Raw genomic sequence first — 20466 nt, 5'->3', positions numbered from 1 at the left:
GGGCCTATCCCTGAGCTAGTTGATTGGCCTTCAACTCTGTCAATTCGAAGCTTGGCCCCAAATTTGGGAGGGGAAGAGGAAGGAATAAGGAGGAAAGGGAGCGTGGGGAACGTGTGGTTTCCTAAAGAAGTGTTAAGAATTTTGCAATCGGTCCCAGCAAAGAGATCTGGGTAAAGGAGGTGCCAGGAGGCGTTGGGAACGGACCCAAGAGTTCCGACACCCACCTTCCAACTCAACCTCCAAGGATGGGCGGGGCCTAAAAAGTGACACTACGCCCCCACAGGGAGAGTTTGTATATTTATGAGGAAACACCGAGATTCTTGGAGGACCTCGCAGTCTAGAGGGGCCCGAACGCCTCGTTCCTAGCGCGTTTCCGTTTCCGCAAGGATATTGGCGGTTGGTGAGCATCATGGCAACCGTGGTGAGTACCGGCGTGCGGAGGACTGAGGCGCGATCCCGTATTGCGGAGTCTGAGGGAGGAGGGCACTTATGTATCTGAGCGGGGAGGGCCCTGGGGCCCGGACCCCTGGGTCTGAGGGAGGAGGGGGCTGGGGGCCCGGACCCGGTCTGAGCGAGGAGGGGCTGGGTGTCTGTACTCTGGATCTGAGGGAGGGATCTCATCCTGCGTTCTAGGAATCCTGGGTTCAGGTGGCTCTCCACCGTCTCAGTGGTCACACGTGACTCCATCAAGTTATAGAAACTCCAGCTTCCTATCCTCTGGGCGCAATCAGTGGCGACTTCTGCAGCCTTTTGCCCTAAAGTCTGCTGCGGGTTGTTGTGTCTTGGACCCCCCAGCCTGTATTTCCCGCATCTCATTTGGTGCATACTTAGTGTGGATGTTTAGTAAATTATCATTTGAATATCTGAATGAATGAATGCTTGTGAATTCCATGAAGGAGAAATAAAGTAAACTGCCTGGCACCAAATACTTGCTCGAGCAACGTCTGAGTGAAGAAGGGATGTGGCCTTAGTTGCGGGTTGGACTGGGCTTTCAGATGTCTCCGTTCCCATGATGACCCCCGTTCAGCATGGAGGGAGGGTGGGGGTGATAGTGGTGCCAGGAGGGGAAATTTGAGTCTACCGCTTCTACCATGGCAAAGAAGGGTGGGTGGACAGGGAAGCAGAAGAGGAAAAGACAGCGGCCACACTCCTGTTCTCAGGGGCTAGGAGAAAGTATTGGAAGAATGAGGGGAGAGTGGGTACTGAGTTTTAAAATGACCTGTTTCCGTGGGGTCACTGGGCAGCAGGGTGTAGGAGAGGCTTAGGGTGAAAGGAAAGGCCTTGTATTACTTCTCAGCCTTTGGCTGAGGTCAAGTGTAGTGTCTGTTCTTATCGGTTTAATATCTGATATGTCCTCTATCTGAGGACAATGTGTTAAATAGGATACATTGTCTACTCCACACATTGACCTTATATTGCAGTGCTTCTGGGAATAGTGCACCCCCTTTGGGGGCAATAAAAAAGAAAAAGAAAGGAAAGGCGTTGTAAGAAGCAGATCTGTATATGTTGGGATTGCTAAGAGTTGGGTTCCTGGATCCGTGTCTAGTGTTTGTATCCTGTGGGGTGTGATGGATTGTAGGGGCATGTGCGGGGACTTTCTCAGTCTTCTGACAGTGGTTTGGGGGCAGTGTCCAATGCTCCTGGGTTCCTGCTGCCGATGAGGAGGGAGTAGGTGGGAGGGGTCACAGACAGCAAGGAAGGTAGCTTGTGAGTGACCATGTGGTGGCCAGGAAGCCTGAACTCTTGTTTCCAGAGAGGGGAGGCTCCCACTCGGTTGGATGCCTGCACCTTCTCTCACTCTCGTGGAAGGAGACCTGTGGAAAGGAGGAAGGGTTGGGGGCAGGTGGCCACAGGGCTGGGTCAGCAAGCTGGCAGGCAGCTCAGGCTTCCTTTTTCTTATTAGAAATTATGACATACTCCAAAGTGTCAGAAAATTATATAGCACACACACAGATTTTTTAAACAGGGCTATTGAGATCAGGTTCACAACTTACCCATTTAAAGGGTACAGTTCATATATATTCACAGTTGTGTGATATTCACCTCATTCAGTTTTAGAACACTTTTATCACCCCAGAAGGAAACCCCACATGTCTTAACTGTCATGTGCCAATACCCCCATTCTCCTCCTGCCGGCTCTAGGCAACCACTAAACTTACTCTCCGAATGGATTTGTCTCTTCTAGACATTTCATATAAACAAAGTCATACAGTGTGTAACCTTTTGTGTCTTCTTTCACTTAGCATAATGTTTTCAAGGCTCATCCACATTGTGGCATATATCAGAACTGCTTTCCTTTTTATGGCTGAATAATATCCCATCGTCTGTATGTGCACATTTTGTTTATCCATTCATCTGTCGATGGACATTTTAGGCTGTTTCCACTTTTTGGCGATTATAATTCCCAAACTGCCTGTGATTTTCCTGGTGATGCAAGTTGGCCCTCCCATGTCTCCAGGTGCCGTGTGAGGGGGGAAGGGGGCTGGGAAAGGGAGGAGGTCATCGAGAAGGGGCGGGCCCAGGCGTCCATGACTCCAGCGCTGGGCTAGCATCCAGGCTCTGCCCCACCGGCCAGAAACTCCAGAGAATCACCCCTTTTCTCAACCTCTTTCTAGCCTCAAACTAAAGGGAAGCCGCTGAGTTAGGCTCTCTGCTGAGCTGCTCTAAGCAGTGGTCCCCAAAGGTGGGGTATAAACATGCTCCCGCTCCTGATCTAGTCTGTACATGTTATTTTGATCAAATGAGAAGGAACAAACGAAGTCATCTAACTATGATCCTCTTGTCCCAAATGCAATCGGCTCAGAAAATGCTTATTTACGTGTGAAGTCTCCCAAAGGCTGTGCGCAATGACAGCAGGAAGAGTGTGAATCCTGCTCATTCAGGGGCTGCTGTTTTCATCCTCTTTCCACACCTGAACCCCCCAAATTGTCCCAGGTGGTGGTCATTCATCTCCCCAGTATGAGAAGGGAGGGTGGCTGACTCCTCTCTTTGGAGAGCTGGGACATAGGGAGCCTCAGTAGCTGCTTGTCAGATGAGCCTAGCACGTCAGTACGTTATACTCAAACCTGAAACACTGAGCTCCAAAGTGAACAAGCAAACCGGGGACCATGTCCTTCATAGCACTCACTCCCCTGGAGCCAAGAACACTGACCCATCAGCCTCCCTCCTGAAGGTGGGATTACATAGTGAGATTGGGCTCTCAGGATGTACTTCCTTCTGTCTGGACACCCAGAGACCCTGGAACTAGCCCAGCAGGGGTGGAGGTCAGGGGTGGGAGGGCTCCCATAGTGAGTGCTGCTTGATCTAACTCAGTGTGGGGGGTGCAGGGTGGACTCGGGACCTGCACATGCAAAGGCCCAGTGACAGCCGGGCAGCATGGTGCAAGGGGGGCTGGGAAGTCAGCAGGGGCCAGACCACCTCCAGTGTGATGCCTGCTCTGCCTTGGTGTCCCTTACAGTTGTGGGGAGCAGGGGAACTTATTCCTTCACCAAATAATTCCTGGGCACCCAATATATGCTGGGCCCTGGGGATGGAGCTGTGAATGAGGCAGGCACAGCCCTGGCTTTCCTGGGACTCGTAGTGTAGTGCGGTCAACCAACCAGCATCAGTCCGTTACAACTGGGAAGTGTGGGAGTAACTGGTGTTTGGGCTGTGGGCCTGCTGCGGGGAAATGGCATGGAGGGGACTTTCTCGGAGGTGGGTGGGAGGGGCAGAGGAATTGGTGAAAACTAGGACCACAAGGGCTCTTCTGACACATCTTCCTCCACCCTAGACGGCCACAACCAAGGTCCCGGAGATCCGCGATGTGACGAGGATCGAGCGTATTGGTGAGTGAGCGCGCAGGAGTAGGACCTGGAACCTGCTTGCCCAGTGCGCCCCTGACACAGCCAGCCTGCCCAGGTCCCCCAAGACGGAGGTGGCCTACACATCCCCTGTCTGACGGGGGCGGACCCTGAGTTCCAGGGTGGGGTCGGATGGCACGTGAGGGACCATGTTGGTGCCCAGCCCCAGGCTGCACTGCTGCTGGCGTGGCTATCCTGGCTGGGCTCGGGGGGTACTGGCATCTTGCTGGGAGATCATACAAGTGAATGCTTGCCTGGGGTTGGCCCTGAACTGAATGCCCCACACGCCCAGCACACACTGGGTGGGACATTAACTGTGAGGGCAGAGACCAGCTCTCACTCATTTCTAGCTGTTGTCCCCAGCACAGGACCTGGCAGAGCAGATGCTCAGCACATGCTCATGAAGGCATGAGATTGCATCCTGCTGAGTCCTCGCTGTAGCCTCTCACGATGCATGTTGTGACTGTCATCCCATCTTTAGCTAAGGAATCTGAGACTCAGAGCAGCCAAGCACTGGTCAGGGCTCACACAGCCAGTGGGCATAGCAGGGCCAGCAAGGTGCTTCCTTCACAGAGAGCTTTACTTACCCAGAGGAGGCTTCTCATCACATCACGTTCATTCATTCTGTGCTGCCAGGAGAAGCAGTAAAGAGCTCGTGGCTTCTGGAAGCACCCTGCCATGTGCCTTTCTGAGCTGTGTCGCCAGGGGCTAGTTGCTCTGTGTGCCTCAGTTTCCTTATCTGAAAGTGGAGCTAGGATAGTTCACCTCATGGGTTGATAAAAGAGTCCATGGGGATCCATATACAGCATTTAATGTGCAGGGGCTAACCCTGTGTCAGCTCTTACAGGCCAGGCCTGCTATAACTGAGGACCTTATGGGCACTAGCTGCACCCAGGACTGGCCCTCAGGGTGCTCACAGTCTAAGTACAGGGGTCAACAAATCTTTTCTTAAAGAGCCAGAGAGTAAAACTGTTCTTTGTGGAAAATCTTCACTTGTGCTGTTGTGGTGTGAAAACAGCCAGGCACAGGATGTAAATGAATGGGCATGGCTGTGTGTCTGTAAGATATTCATGGAAACAAGTGGCTAGCCCTCAGACCTTACTCTGCCTGGCTCTGGTCTGTTGTAACGCATTGAAATCATACTTATTTACCTCTCCCTGGCTGTGTGGTCTTGAGCAAGGGAACTAACCTCTCTGAGCGCCTTCTTCACATCCATGTCAGTTAGGACCTGGGGCAGTTATTGAACCCCAGAAGCATTCCAGGGGGATAACAGCTGGGATTATTTCTCAACCTGCAAGGCCACTTAGGCCATAAACATGAAGTAATTGTGATCGGTAGGCCTCACAGTTAGTTCCTGACCTGATGATGCAGTTATCTGGGGCTCAGAGATCTTGGTCCTGCTCTGCTGTACCCTAAGAGCCACTTCTGTTTATTGCGCATTTACCGTGCCCAATCATCCTCCCAGCGAGATGACTTGGCCCACCATTTGACCAAGGAGCAAAGCAGGGCCCAGAGTGGCCACCCCACCCCGCAGGCCGCACAGGAGCTGGCCGGTAACCGTGTTTCTGCTGCTTTCCCTCCCACAGGTGCTCACTCCCACATCCGGGGGTTGGGGCTGGATGACGCCCTGGAGCCGCGGCAGGTAGGGCTGAGGGGTGCGGGGTGGGAGGCCCGGGAGCTGCCGTCGGAGGGCACCCAGGGCCCTGGGGATTGTGGGCCTGTTCTGCTCTTTTAGATCTTTGGCTACATATTTATAGAATTTAGCCTCGTGTAGAGTTTCCTTGGTCTTAAAAAAATTGGGTGGAAAGGCTTTTTCAGCTTTTTTTCAAAATCCCAGCCAACAGCATCCTCGCTCATTTCACTAGCCAGGGAGTGGTAGTGGTACAGTGGTAACCTGGTAGGAAATCAGCCCGTGTGCCCTCTCGCCTCCCGCCCCCCAGGCTTCCCAGGGCATGGTGGGTCAGCTGGCAGCCCGTCGGGCAGCTGGTGTGGTGCTGGAGATGATCCGGGAAGGGAAGATCGCCGGGCGGGCAGTCCTCATCGCGGGGCAGCCCGGCACCGGGAAGACGGCCATCGCCATGGGTAAGAGACCTCTCCGGGCAGGGACTCTTCCGGTCTCTGCCTGATAATCTCTCCTGTGTTAGTCAGGTCACATCCAGCCACAGTTAACAGACAACCCGAATCGGCAGTGGCTTAAACATTCAGGTCTCATTCTTTCACATAGAAGAATCTGAATGTAGGCCAGTTAGGGCTTGTTGTGCAGTTGCATGAAGTCTTCTGCCTTCCTGCCTCAGCATCCTCTGTACTTGCTTTCGTGTGAAGGTCTCCTTGTGTTCCAAGCGGGTTGCTTCAGCTCCAGCCTTTCCACCCATACTCCATGTAGGATAAAGGAGAAAGAGGAATTGCAATGAGAGTGTACCTCCCTCCCTTACAGGTAGCTAGCTCCCTTTAAGCAGCTGTCTTGGGACTCCCATATACTTTTGCTTATATCTTACTAGAACTTAATTATGTGGTTACACTCTGCTGCAAGAAGGTGGAGACATTAAAACATTTTTTAATATTTCAATTTGGACCATTGCTACCTTAATGAAATGAGAGTACTGGAACTAAGGAAGAAGGGGAAGATGATCATCAAGAAGACAACCAACATTCTCTTTCAATCCACTAGGAATTTAAGATCTTTTTCCTTACAACTGTCCCTGATCCTCTTTTTTGAACTCCTATCCACCCTTCAAAACCCTACTCAGGCATTTCTTCCTTGTTGAAACTTTCCTTGACCCCCATCCCCCACCCTCTTCCCATTCACTCACAGTGCTCAGACTGTGGGGCCAGACAGTGGGACTCAAGCTAACAATCAGGTTTTCAGCTAAGATAAAACAGCACCCTGGTGTACCAGGCCCTGGACCAGACGCTGGGGACACTTAGATGACGAAGACCGAAGCCCTGACTTTAAAGTGTTTTGGTGTGGGGGAGGTGGTCGTGGACACAGTCTCTTCCACAGTGATGTGTGCTATAATGGACAGAGGAGGCTCCTGACCCTTAATGGGGCGTGGGGAAGAATGTGGTGGCAATCATCAGAGCCGGGAAGGGCCTTGGTTCTTGGAGTGATTGTGTGAACAGCCCCACTGTCTGCCCACCAGCCCCAGGCGGGCCGTAGAGAAGGCTGTCCCTGTGCTGGTTCCCGGCCACATCATGGTGGGGCACCAGTGCATACCCGCCTGCCACCTGTGCCAGCACTTGTTCTGCAATCATTCCCGTCATACAGAGGGGCAGACAGGCTCAGGGAGTAGACAAGACCAAGATCACATGGTCTGAAGTGGTGGAGCCAGGATTGGAACCTAGATAGTCTGACTCCAGAGCCGTTACTCTTAACTCTTTCAGCCCCTTGGCCTTTAGCCCCGCTTGGCTCCTCCACACCCTGAGGCTAAAGAGCTCTTAGAGTTTGGGAGGCAGGCTTGGTGAGATTAGGGGTCCACTGGATGGTATGGGGTTCTAATCCCGGCCTCCCTGCGCAGCCCACCATCCCTGGCTTTCCCCACGTCTCCGTCTGCCCCGCCGTGCCAAGCTCATCTTCCTCCCCATCCTGAGGAAGAAGAGCTACTTGGATGCAGAGTAGGTGCTGGGAACCTGGGGCCAGGGCCACCCCACCTACCCAGACTGCCTCCTCCCCAGGCATGGCACAGGCCCTGGGCCCTGATACCCCATTCACGGCCATCGCGGGCAGCGAGATCTTCTCCTTGGAGATGAGCAAGACAGAGGCGCTAACACAGGCCTTCAGGCGGTCCATCGGCGTGCGCATCAAGTAAGCCTGGGATGAAAGGCAGGGGAGGGTGACGCATCCCCGCGGCCTTGGGGTGACCCTTTGCCCTCGCTGGCTTGTCCTGTGTCCAAGGGCTCATGGGAGTTAGTGATTCCCAAGGGCCCAGGTGTTGGCCTTGTTCCTCAGATCTGCTCTCTATCTAGGGAGGAGACCGAGATCATTGAAGGGGAGGTGGTGGAGATCCAGATTGATCGGCCAGCGACAGGGACGGTGAGTCTGTCCTGAGCCTAGGCCACCTCCAGGGCTGCAGGTCGGGGGTGTTGGGTCCGTGCTGAGGTCAGAGTCCCATGGGGTTCGAGCTGCAGATTGGAGCCGTCTGCAGGACTGCAATAGGGGTCCGCTGAGTTGACAGTGGTTATCTATTTGTGACGGGCACCATGAGCAGTTAAAACCAAGTGGTGGAATGACAGAGAAGGCCTCGAAGTTTCTCACAGGTAATTCCTAACAGTGAGGCTTAAAAATGTGTTGTGTGACATTTATACAGTGTAGAACCAAAAGGTGTTTTCCCTTCAGCTTACTTGATAGATATGATTTGCTCCCTTTTTTGTGGCTAGGAATTCTTTTAATCTTTTTGGTGCAAAATAAAACAGATACAAAGAAACATGTAAAATAAGCACATAGTCTAATAAATTATTAGAAAGCAAGTACCCTTATAACCACCAAGATGAGACACTGGAACTCTGCTGGCCCCCCACCCCTTCCTCGAACCTCTTTCCACGACACCCCAAGTCTCCCCCCAGGGTAGCCCCCTCACCTGTAGTCACTTCTTTTAAGTTTCATGAATTTTATCACCCCCCCGTGCATTCCTAGACACAGCCACTGGTACTGTCTGTGTTTAAAATCTAACTTTGAAGTCTGGTTTCCCCTTCATCTCTCTTTACCTTGTAGTTGATCTGTAGGTCTCTATTTTTAATTGAGGTAAAAAGCACCTAACATAAAGTTAGCTGTTGGCCATCGAAGTGAGCAGTTAGTGGCCTTGGTGCATTCACGGTGTTGTGCAACTGTCACTCCTGTCCATATCCAGGACATCTTCATCACCCCAAAAGGAAGCTCCGTACCCATTAGGTAGTCACTGTTCCCCCCTGCCCCCACCCCCCATCCCCCAGCCTCTGGCGACCACTGGTCTGCTTTCTGTCTGTGGCTTTGCCTGTCCTGGACATTCGTGTCACTGGAATCCTGCAACGTGTGACTCCTCGTGTTTGGCTTCTTTCACCTGGCATGCTGTTTTCGAGGTTCATCCCTGTTTGTAGTTCTCTTTTAAACATTGAATTACAGCTGCAAATAAAATGCTGCGTAGAAGAGAACTTAAACATGCTTCAAGCCCACTGGCCTAGCACAGTCACCTTCTGTTTCTATGACTTGTCACATTCCTCTTTTTTGCATTGGCTCCTCATTTTCAATGGAAATAGATTTAAAACGCGTAATTACAGCAGCTTGTCCTTTTCACACCTGTGAACAGTCTCCTAAATTAATCCCATCTCTTGCCAATTAAATTTTGAATTTTAAAAATATGGTAGGAGAATATTTAAACATACATTTACAAATGTAAATCCAAAATTCATTTTACCACCTTCCCCAAGTCTACCCTTTAATCCTGCCACCCCGTCCCTACAAAAGGAACTGTGGAAATAACCCAAGGAAACACGAGATGGTTGGATTTGCTGGTAATAGCCTAGAAAACGTCTGGTTGTCTTGTGAGGAGGGATTGTGGCATTTTTGTTAGTGATTTGACAGTTATGTACATTCCAAATGCTCACCACAATTAGTTACCATCTGTCAAGGCACAAAGAAATTACAATATGATTGACTATGTTGACACATATACCTTTTAAATTGCATATACTATGATCTAAATAGAATCCACCAACTGAATGAATAAGTTAATGAAAGAAAAAGAAAGGAGTGTTAGAGTGGGACCCTCTTGGCCATTTTGTAGGCTTTCAGGTCTGAGTTGTTCTGGTAGACTTTATCTTTTAGGTTTTTGTTTGTTTATTGGGCTTAGTAACAGCTTTATTGAGGTGCAGTTGACAGACAGTAAGCCGCCCTTGTTGGAAGTTTACTAGCTATTAAGTTTTGGCACATGTGTGCCACCCACAGAGCCATCACCGCAGTCGTGACAGTGAATGTACCCATCAGCCCTGGGGGCATCCCTGCGTCATGCCATTTTGAAGCTGTGTTAGGTAGATATCGGGGCCCTCTCTAAGCCCCTTGCCTGGCATATCACCCCTGTCAGGGTGCCAAGGTGGGCAAACTGACCCTCAAGACCACAGAGATGGAGACCATATATGACCTAGGCACCAAGATGATCGAGTCCCTGACCAAGGACAAGGTCCAGGCTGGGTGAGCAGTGGGGCCACACTGGGTGGTGGGGTGGGGGGAACTTGGGCTCCCATCCTTCCTCACTCCTGCCCTCCTTACTCCTGCAGGGACGTGATCACCATCGACAAGGCCACGGGCAAGATCTCTAAGCTGGGCCGCTCCTTCACCCGCGCTCGTGACTATGATGCCATGGGCTCCCAGGTGGGCCAGGGCCCTGAGGAACCCCTCGCCCCAGCCTCTAGATACCCAACCCCATGTCCCTGGCACTCCTGGGCATGTTGCTCGTGGTTCTGAGGTTCCCTAGTCCCCTCCAGGTCTCTTGAATGCCCTAGACTTGACTACCTCCTGGGCTTGGCGTTTCTGGATTCCCATTCCAGGGAACCCCGGTCTACCTCAGGTAGAGCCCATCCAGGCCCCCTTTCATGCTGTTCTCTGCCCTTGTCTCCACCCCCTGCACTTCCCCTCTGGCCCCATAGACCAAGTTTGTGCAGTGCCCAGATGGGGAGCTCCAGAAACGCAAGGAGGTGGTGCACACCGTGTCACTGCACGAGATTGATGTCATCAACTCCCGCACCCAAGGTTTCCTCGCTCTCTTCTCAGGTGAGGCGCCTCGTCCTGCACACTCGCCCTGCTCCCCAATGCGGCCCCACCCATGACCAGGGCTTCTCCCGTCTTCCTCAGTCCCTGGGTGCTGTCTTCTGTTCTGTCTGTGCGTGTGGTTCATCCTCCCGCTCTGTTGCCCTCTTGAGACCCTCTCTCGGGTCTGATGTGGGCACATCCCTGCCCCCGCCCTCTTCCCCCTGGGCTCTCTGTCTCTGTCCCTCTTCTCTCGAGATGCTTCAGGCTCCCAGGTCCTCCTGCTGCTCTGCCCCTCCAGTCTTGATCTTTCTTCCTGTGGCCCTGGGGTCTTGTCATCCTCTGTCTTCATCCATCTTCCAGCCCTAGATCCCCATCTCCTCTCCGACACCCCCTGTGCCACCCCTGCCTCCCTCAGGCGACACAGGGGAAATCAAATCAGAAGTCCGAGAGCAGATCAATGCCAAGGTGGCGGAGTGGCGCGAGGAAGGCAAGGCGGAGATCATTCCTGGCGTGAGTATGGGGCAGGGCCAGGCGGGCGGCTCAAGGCAGGGCAGCCGAGAGGAAGGAAGGCCTGGGTGGTGGGTTCGACACGCGCGGTGTGGCTCCCAGGTGCTGTTTATCGACGAGGTCCACATGCTGGACATCGAGAGCTTCTCCTTCCTCAACCGGGCCCTGGAGAGTGACATGGCACCTGTGCTCATCATGGCCACAAACCGCGGCATCACCCGGTGAGCCGGCCGCAGGCCCCTCAGAGGGCCCTGGGGAAGCGGTGCTCTGGGAGGCGGGATCGCCACAGGGTAAACGGGGTGTTTGTTGAGCACCTCATTAGGGAGAGTACAGGGCAGCTGCTGTACAAGGCTGCCCGCAAGTACCGTGGCCCAGACAGGAGGGTACACTTCTCCCTTAAGGTGGGCGGGTGGGCAGGGCGGGTAGGTGACTCTGCTCTGCAAAGGAGTCCAGGGACTGTGTCCTTTGTGTCTGCCTGGTCATGTGTCCCATCGGGCTGCAGTTCCCAAACTGGGTGCTGGAGCACTCCAGGATGCTTCAGAAACCCAAGAATGCTGCTGGATATTTAAAGTTTTGGACACACAGCGACACAGTGATGTGTGCTGCACACACTGTGGAAACCACTATCATTAGATCACTCGGACCTAACTATTTAATAGATGAAGCAGAACTTGGTATTTCTTTTGGCCTGAGAATGCTGCAGAAAAATTCCTGAGACATGCAGGGCACCTGCTCCCATAAATCTTGGGAACCTCACGGTCCTAGGGTTTTGCCAGCACCCTCTGCCCTGCTGTCCCAGCTGGCATTCTTCCTAGCTCATCTACCTGTTGGCCCATATGAAGAGAGAAGGAAGTTGGGGCCCCCCAGTAGGCTGATGCCTGAAGGCTGCGCCCAGCATATCCACCCCGACCCATTGCTCAGCACTGCTCTGGCTGTGCAGGAGCCGGGGAGCATCTTCTCCAGGGCCACAGCCATGTGCTGGCGAAACTGGCCAGTGGGGGTGGTTGTCACTTCAAGGAAGAGAGGAGTCTGGCACTGGGGGCAGTGAGCAGAGTCACCCTGGCACTGTGCTCGGCACTGTTCCCGGGTGAACTAGTTGGACTCCCAAAAGAAACTCAAGAAAGTAGATATTGTGTCAACCCCACGTTACAGAGGAAGAGAGCAAGGCCCAGGGATGTGCTCAAAGTCACTTGTAGGTGGCAGGTCCAGACTTTGACCTTGAGCTGACAGGATCAGACGGGATGGCCGAGAGCATCTTCGTAGTAGCTGTGGATCTGGGTGTGGAACCTGCACTTGGGGTTGTCTGTTGGGACACTCATTATTTGCAGATTCTGCTTTTGTGAATCTGCTTCCTCGCTAAAATCTGTAATCCCCAAATTTGTATTCGTGACAATTTTGTAGTCATTCATGGATGTGTGCAGCGCACCAAAAAAATTTTGAGTTGCTTGACATGGACGCTGCAAACTAAGGTCAAATACACTGTCTCCTAGTTTCAGCTCACGTGCTATAAACAGGTGTCCTTTTCATGATGTGTTTCGTGCCATATCTGTCACATTGGATGCTCTTTGTTGGTGGTTTTGCTGTTTAAAGTGGCCCCCACCTGTACAGAGTCTCTAAACACAAGAAGGCTGGGATGTGTTAGACGAGCTTCGTTCAGGCCCAAGTCACAGGGCTGCTGGCCGTGAGCTCAGAAGGATGAGTCAATAACACATATTAAGTAAAGTGCTTTTAAACAGAAACACATAAAACCAGGTTATGTGTTGGTTGGTTGACAAAAATGTTTTGGCCGAAGGCTCAAAGGAACCTAATCCTGTACCCTCTAGGCGCAGTGGTTCAGTATTTGCTAATCAAATGCTCGCCTCCGCTCTGTAGAACGTCACTACCTGGAATAACGAGAATCAGCTGTATTTCCTAGCATCTGGGCCAGGCACGGCAGGGAGCAGGCCTGGTACAGCCCCTTCCCTAGTGCAGCTCTGTGTCGAGTAGGAGAGTGGACCTTGGTCCAGTAATCCCATAGATATCTAGCTAAAACCAGCCTGACTCTGCAGGGGGATTGACGCAGTTAGGGGATGGCTACACAGTCAGGTGGTGATGCCAGCCGTGAGCTGAAGGTTAAGTGGCATTTTGCCCGGTGAGTGGGCTGTGCTGGAGCGGGTGGGTGGGGTACCCAGAGGAGAGGGAATGGAGCTGGTTCTGGGAGCATCATCCTGAAGCCCTCCCTTCCCCTCCTTTCCAGAATCAGGGGCACCAGCTACCAGAGCCCCCATGGCATCCCCATTGACCTGCTGGACCGACTGCTCATTGTCTCCACCTCTCCCTACAGCGAAAAGGACACGAAGCAGATCCTCCGCATCCGGTGGGCAGCGCTGGGCAGATCAGGCTGTGGGCCTGTGGGGCAGGGCCAGTGTCCAGCCTGGTTGACAGATGGGGACACTGAGGTCTGAGGGGGAGGTCTCTGGGCCTGCAAGAGGTAGGATGAGCTGGGCATCCGAGTAGTGGCCCCTCATCTGGGAGTGGAGAAGGGATGGCCAGTAGCTGATAGTGGGTTGGAGAGGCTGAGGAGGCCCAGATTTGAGCCTCAGTGGCCCTTCTTGCTCAGCGTTCAGTGGTTCTGAGGATGCAAACTCCACATATCTGCCAAGAGATCTAGCAGGGCCCAGGGAGAAGGGCCAGCTAGGGACTTGTTGCTGTCAAGAGGTCCAGCCCTCGCTGAGATCCCTGCCCCCACCTGCCCACAGGTGTGAGGAGGAAGACGTGGAGATGAGCGAGGACGCCTACACAGTGCTGACCCGCATCGGGCTGGAGACCTCCCTGCGCTATGCCATCCAGCTCATCACAGCTGCCAGCTTGGTGTGCCGGAAACGCAAGGTGAACCAGCTAGACAAGTCTGCAGGGGGCCAGATTGAGAGAGTGAATAGCCCACTACTCCCAGGGCTTTGACGGGGTTATTGCATTTAGTCCTAGAACATATGTCTGCAAAGGCAGGAAACTTTGATTTCTAGGGGTGATTTCTGAATCACCCCGCCTGACATAGTAGGTGCTCAGCAAATATCTGTTGACTGTAAGTTGATGGAGTTAAGTGCATTTGACAGATCAAGAAACTGAGCAATGGAGAGGTTACATCCATAGCCAGGCAGTGGCCAAGGTAGGATTTGAACCCAGGTGATCTGGCCCCAGAGCCCCCACCCTGACCCACCTCCTGGGAGGGGTCCCACTGAGGTCTCACTGTCTGTTCCTCCCTGTACGTAGGGCACAGAGGTGCAGGTAGACGACATCAAGCGGGTCTACTCGCTCTTTCTGGATGAGTCGCGCTCCACGCAGTATATGAAGGAGTACCAGGATGCCTTCCTCTTCAATGAGCTCAGTGAGTGCACCAGGGTCACACACACCCCCAGAGGTGGGAGGGACCTGGTCTGCAGAGCTCAGGCCATGCCCTCTGGGCCACACTGACCACGTGACCTTCCTTCTCCCCACAGAAGGCGAAACCATGGACACCTCCTGAGCTAATGTCACACTTCACCCCCTCCAGCCTCTGTTTTCTACCAGAGTTCTGACACTGTGACTTTGTATAAAATGGTTCTAAAACTGGACCCACTGTGTGTGTGTGTGTGTGTACACATGTATATATGCATGTATCCTGAGTTTGAGAAAAGACACCCCTGCGGTGCACTGTGAAAAGCCTTTATTTTATGGGGCGGGGAGGAGAGGCACATCTGGCTCCACAGGTCAGGGTGGGCGTGGGAGGTTGAGGGGATGCCTAGGAGAAGAGGAGGCCTGGGAGTGGGGGGCGATCACAGGCCAAGGGTTGGACTCTGGGACCCCCGCAGTCGGAGCTGCTGAGGCGACAGGGCCCGCAGCGACAGCTGAGGGCCACAGGGAAGGAGACCACGGGGTCCACACCTGGCGGGCAGCCGGGGAGCCGGACGGAGGCAAAGCGCAGCTCATGGTAGGTACACACCGGCTGGGGCACTGGTGGCAGGACAGCTGGCAGCACCCGCACCTGGAGAGCAGGGTCAGGGGTGGAGCATAGGTGTTTGCCTGGGGTCATGCCCTCCCCTGCTGACCCAACAGATCCCAGACCCAGGTGTCCAGGAGACCCTCTGTGTTCTCGCTCCCACAGGCCCTGCTGTGACTCCAGTCCTTGCCCAGGGTGGCCACCCATCCACCCCTGCTGCCATGTGTCTTGGGTGGGCCTGGCCCTGAGTAGTCCATCCTAGAACTAGGGCAGCCGGGCTGGTACCCACCCTTCCTGGGCAGCTCACCATGCTGGGGCAATAGCCGGCACAGATGCTGGTGGTGAAGGTGATGCAGACAGGGCAGGCCTCATTCTCCGCAGCCAGGGTGGCATTAATGGGCCGGCACAGTGGCCTCAGTGGCCCTCTGGATGCCCACACCCCACCCACACTCAGCAGCAACCACAGCAGCAGCCCCTGGGACAAGCCAAGGCCAGTGCTGTAGGGCAGCCTGAGCCCTTACCTCCCAGCACCCTCCACACACACATTCAGGGTCCCAGCTCCCTGCCTGACATCTTCCATTCAGGACTTGCCCCTTGGCTTTGATCCCCCATCCTAATACCCAAGGACCCCAGATTCCCCAGTCCTTGGGCCTTGCCCCACCCGATTCCCTCCTGCAAGGAAGCCTGGCTGTGCACAACCTTCTAGAAAGAGGTCTCCTTCACCAGGCACTCTTCCCTCTGCGCCAACCGTGGCCTGGATGGAGTTACAAGGTGCCTAGGGGCCCTAGTCTTACCTGGAGCATCTCCATCTTTGGTGCCTCCCCTTCCGTGTTTACCTGGTCTTATACTTGCAGGCTGTGGGGGTGGCAAGGCCACTGGGGGTGGTGGCATAGTGGGGTAACCTGGACACTAATCTCCCTGGGGGCGAGAGGCAGACAAGGTCAGGAAGGTGCAGGAGCGGCTCGGTGCAGCATCCCCTCTCCCCACTTCCTGAGTGGCTGCCTAACCAAGCAGCAGCAAACTCCCAAAGTGAAATTGACTTTACAGACTCAGTCCTCAGATGCTAGAGGTCATGTTGGTGGCACAGGAAAAAGGGTGTAGGGAACCTTGGGCTGTGCCCCTGCGGTGTAGCCCCGCCTTTGCCCAACATGGAGGGGAGCGAGAGGGAGGCTAGAGCTCAACCCTCCCATGAGGTCTACCGGTGACTGACTGAAATCCGTTCTGGTGCCTTGAGTTTCACCCCTTGGGAGGGGCGTGGCTTCCATATTGTCTGCTCAGAGGCTGGGGTCCGCCTCCACGAGGGACTCAACGGGAGCCCCATCTGCCCCAAACTCATACCCCCAGAAGCCAGGATGCTGGAGCCGAACCCAGCAAAAAGCGTTGTTTCAGCCATTTATCTGGTCATTGGTAAGAACCGCCGCTGGCCCACAGCCCCAGAGTTAATTTTCCAGGCTCAGGCCCGCCCCCCAAATCGAGGGGTCGTCCCAGGCTCCGTGCCCCCCACGATGGGCGGGGTTCCCGGTCTTAGACCCTCCCGGCGCGCCCCAGTCGCCCTCCGCTAGGCTTGGCCCCGCACCCAGCTTGGGGGCGTGTCCGGGGCGGGGCTGGCCGGGCCTGCTCAGACCAGCGCGCGCTTCAGGTTGCCGTAGGCGGAGTACTCGGTGCGATAAGCCTGCGGCACGCTGTAGATGCCTGACACCGGCTTCCGGTGGGGGCCGCCCCAGGGCAGCTCCAGCGGGCAGAAACGGTCCAGCCGGCGGAGTGGGTGCAGCGGGGAACTGTAGGACTCCTGAGCTAGAGACAACGCCCCGCGGTGCGGCACGGCTGGCGTGACCGGGCGGGCACGGGGCACGCGGATCCCCTGCGGCCCAGGCTGCCGAGAAGAGCGCAGATAGGGCAGCCCCCGCGGGTCATGGCCCCAGGCCTGGGGTGTCTCCTCGAGGCTCCAGGAGGTCAGCGAATCCTTGCGGGGACATTCAGACAATTCTTTCCTGTTGCAGAGGGGTTGGAGGAAATGCGGAATGGGGAGGTCACACCGGGTTCACAAGGACGAGGCTGAGGCTAAGACTTCGGGTTCTGAGGCTACAGACCCGAACTCCAGCGTTTGGAGGTGAGGACATACTTGCTGGAGTCGGGGACTCCTTAGGAAGGATGGGGACGGGGCCTCCTAACATGGATTCCTGGGTCCTCGAGGTACTTAAGGGCCTGGAACCTGGGGTTTTTGCATCCTCGGGAAGAAGTATCTGGGTCCTCAAATACCAAAGTAGTCCCAATTCCCGCCCCCAGATCCGGAACTCTCTCTTAGGCAGTCTGCAGGCGTCTGTTCCTGAGGTTGACCCTAAGGATAACTGGGCGCTAAAAGAGGTAGGGGCTGGGGTCTGAGCTAGTTCTTGCGCATGCGGGAGCTGAAGGCTAAGACTACTGAGTCAGAGACCCGGAGCCCACACCGGGGCTCAGCGTCCCACCAGCCTGCTCGGGGGCTGTGCAGGGGGCCGTGCAAGCAAGGACCCAGACTCACTTCCAGTAGGCCCGGAAGTCCTGGGCCGAGGTGGTCAGATAGATCTGACGGCGGTCCAGGATGCCCTGGTCGGACACTGTGAAAGGCCGGCCGGCCAGCTCGGGGTTCTTGGTCCAGGGGATTAGAGCCTGAGGAGGATCGGGGAAAGAAAGATGAGCAAGAAAGAGATTTCATACTCCGTTTCAAGCCTCAACAGTCCCTCTGGATCAGGCCCTCATACCTGCCCCCAAAACCAGAATCCTTTCTGACCAGTGGTGTGCCGGCGCGCTTTAGTTTCGCTCCCCAAATCACATCTCTTATTAGGGTTACTCCCACCTCCAACACTTCCGTGTCATCGAACACAAAGCTCGGTACCCAGCCTCGAAAACTTTCCCGGCTTCGCCCCCGGACGCAAACTTTCCTGGTCCCGCCTTTAGAATTAAGCCGCGCCTTGGGCAACAATTTCTCCTTGGCTCATCCTGTCCGAGAAAGCCTTGCCCTGCCTCCTGTTGGACTCGGTCTCAGAATATTCAAGAGCCACCCCTACGTACAGTCTGCGACCTAGCTCTGCCCCCGGCCTCAGAACCCCTCTTTCACCTGCCCCTGGATTTACTAGTTACGCCCCCACCTCTCCTAGGATTTCAGGTCTCCTGTCTGTCCCTCCGGCTCCCACCTCAAAAAGATCCAAGCCCCTCCCACGGGCTCTGTAACTTCATTCCTCCCGGACAATTTAGCCATGCCCCCAAAGCTGAAAATTCCTCCTGGCTCCGGTCAAGGTCTCCTAGTCCGGTCCCTAGGCTCAGAGCCCGCGCCATCTCGCCCCAGACGCTCCAAGCTCTGTCCCACCGCGCCATCGCGGTCTTTTCCGCTACCTGGGAAGGGCCCCCGCGGTGGTGGTCCGCAAGCTCCAGGGGCTGGGGCCCGACGTAGAAGGGGGCGCGCTGGTCCAACCCGGGCCAACCGGTGTACTGTGCCTTAGTCTCACTGCACCGGTGCCTTGTGGTCAGAGGGAGGCGTCCGCCGCGGTGTCTGAGCTGCGGGCAGGCGACGCGGGGACCCAACGTGAGGGTACACGGTACTCCAGTGCTGTCTCCAACCCAGTCCCCCACGGACCTTGGCATCCCAAATCCTTACCTTTTCCCCTAAATCCTTGATCCCCATAGCTCGCGTCGGGTCCTCTGGCCCTGGGGCCCTGGGCTGCGTGTAGGACCCGCCGTGAGTCTTGGGCACGTAAGCCGAGCCAGAAGTCGTCTCCCATCTGCTGATGACCTCATCAAAAGCCCAGATGTGCAAATCCCGCTTTGCGGCCGGGGGCAGGGGCTCCGCAACCGTGGACTGGGGAAAAGGACGTCAGCTAAAAAAGACTCGGGAGTCCGGCCCGCGAGCCTCAGCCTTTTCCTCCGTCCAGTTCCAGGCATCAAGGTTCCCCAGCCCCTCCTCTCTCAGCCCCTGAACTCTGGTACCCTCCACCTTAAGTCTGACGGGGTCCAAGCCCCTAGTCCTCTTTTCTTTCAGCAGGTGTCTGGATCCTCAGGCTCCTGCTTCAGACACCAGAGTCCGGGCACTCGATCTCTTAGCCAGGAACCTAGGGTCCTCTTACCTTCACAGTGGGTGGGGGAAAGGGCACGGCCGGGGTAATGTGGTGGCCGACCCCACTGCTGGTGAGATGCCAGTTGGGCCAGGATCCAGGCACCTCGGTGCCTGAGATGGGGGACCATAGCTCAGAGGTAGGGTCCCACCGGCCATGGTCCCACTCCCAACCCGTAGCTAAGCAGGAGCAGGCTTGTTGTTGCGGTTGCCCCAGGTAACAGAACCCGCCCACACTGAAGCCAGCCAATGGAGGTCCTGCAGACATGTGGATGGATGGAGAGAGACCCCAGCTTGGAAGGACAGGGACCTCAAGAGAGAAACTGAGAAATGGAGGGGAAAGGCCAAGAGAGAGGAGAGAAGAAAGTGGGGAAGGAGAAAGGGAGGAAAGTTCAGAGTTTTGGGGACATTGAGACCCCAGAGATGGGGACAGATACCCAGAATTAGAGGAACAGAGACCCAGAGGGGAAGAGGGACAGAGGCCACTCAGCACATCAGGGAATCCATGAGGAACACCCCCCTTTCCAAAGGGTCCCAGCCCTCTGGCCACCTCCTCCCTCTGCCAGGCCTGCCCCCCTCGGGGGTAACGATTTCCAGACTTGCCCAGGCTCCCCCTCCCTCCCTCCTCCCTGTGTGCGCAGGAGTCAGCCTCAGCTTCAGCTTGGGCTTCGTCTGTCCTGCCTGCCTTTGATTTGGTTGAAAACTTCCACCTGGGTATGGGGTCGGTGAAGAGGGAGAGACCCACAGAAAAATACACAGGGAAAGACTTAGCAAAAAAGAGAGGGGAGGGGATGTGGAAAGAGCTCTGATGACAAAGAAAGACACTCAAGAATGGGTAAGAGGCAGTGAGCTAGAAACATAAGAGACAGCAAGAGACTGGGTGGGAGGTGACAAAAAAGGGAACCGCAAATCCATGACACAGCGATGTAGGAACAGAGGCCGCCAGTCCCTGCCCAGCCTGCCACCCCTGTCCTTTCCAGGGGCCCAGTCTGTGTTGGTGGCGGATGAAGGACATCTATATCCTTAACCCAAATTTGGTCCTAAAAGGATGTGTGCACACAAGAGCCTGCATGTATGTGTTGGCAACAGGCATACTGAGTGGTGATACATGAAGAGGTGTCCTGAGGGTTTGGGGTATACCCGTGACTTCTCTTGTCATTTCCTCACTCTTAAGATGTTTTTGTAAGGCCTCTGCCTCCTTCCCCCGCTGCTCATTAGCTCATCTCACTGACCCATTCTTCAGACCAGGAAACTGAGGCTACTTTATGTGGCCTGGCCCCCTCATTCAGGCTTCTGGGGCCCCTCCTCCTGTTGGATTTTTTTAGTCCACTCAAGGTCTTTCAGTGTCCACATGACCCCA

At 54.9% G+C, this 20466-nt stretch overlaps 3 protein-coding genes and 1 pseudogene across 4 annotated transcripts; 2 read left to right on the top strand and 2 right to left on the bottom strand.

The window, feature by feature from the left end:
- Positions 1 to 179: 179 nt before the first annotated feature.
- On the top strand, positions 180 to 14657 carry RUVBL2 (RuvB like AAA ATPase 2). The gene is made up of 15 exons (XM_036885561.2): positions 180 to 421; positions 3773 to 3827; positions 5429 to 5484; positions 5783 to 5924; positions 7515 to 7644; positions 7806 to 7872; positions 9896 to 10002; positions 10089 to 10182; positions 10458 to 10581; positions 10976 to 11070; positions 11170 to 11288; positions 13304 to 13423; positions 13806 to 13935; positions 14317 to 14431; positions 14544 to 14657. The coding sequence occupies exons 1-15, from the start codon at positions 410 to 412 to the stop codon at positions 14567 to 14569; spliced, it is 1392 nt and encodes a 463-aa protein (XP_036741456.1). The 5' UTR covers positions 180 to 409; the 3' UTR covers positions 14570 to 14657.
- LOC118912676 (U2 spliceosomal RNA) lies at positions 1286 to 1446 on the top strand (annotated as a pseudogene).
- An 87-nt stretch (positions 14658 to 14744) lies between the features above and the next one.
- Positions 14745 to 16232, bottom strand: LHB (luteinizing hormone subunit beta). Its single transcript, XM_036885606.2, has 3 exons — positions 15817 to 16232; positions 15330 to 15497; positions 14745 to 15067 (listed from the first exon to the last, which is right to left on the bottom strand). Exons 1-3 carry the CDS (start codon positions 15829 to 15831, stop codon positions 14825 to 14827), a joined length of 426 nt encoding a protein of 141 aa, XP_036741501.2. The 5' UTR covers positions 15832 to 16232; the 3' UTR covers positions 14745 to 14824.
- Positions 16233 to 16401: 169 nt separating this feature from the next.
- Positions 16402 to 19716, bottom strand: SAXO3 (stabilizer of axonemal microtubules 3). 2 transcript variants are annotated; one of them, XM_036885604.2, is made up of 5 exons: positions 19120 to 19715; positions 18654 to 18854; positions 18392 to 18553; positions 17541 to 17668; positions 16402 to 17013 (listed from the first exon to the last, which is right to left on the bottom strand). In XM_036885604.2, exons 1-5 carry the CDS (start codon positions 19372 to 19374, stop codon positions 16641 to 16643), a joined length of 1119 nt encoding a protein of 372 aa, XP_036741499.2. In that variant the 5' UTR covers positions 19375 to 19715; the 3' UTR covers positions 16402 to 16640. The 2 variants fall into 2 exon arrangements, with proteins under 2 accessions (XP_036741499.2, XP_057349087.1); XM_057493104.1 differs by lacking the exon at positions 18392 to 18553 and having other exon boundaries at positions 19120 to 19716.
- Between the last annotated feature and the right edge of the window lie 750 nt (positions 19717 to 20466).

This window comes from Manis pentadactyla, chromosome 15 (genome assembly GCF_030020395.1).
Source record: "Manis pentadactyla isolate mManPen7 chromosome 15, mManPen7.hap1, whole genome shotgun sequence".
Taxonomy (NCBI): Eukaryota; Metazoa; Chordata; class Mammalia; order Pholidota; family Manidae; genus Manis; species Manis pentadactyla.
Note: the sequence above shows the minus strand (reverse complement) of the source record. Positions and strands in the feature narration are given on the sequence as shown.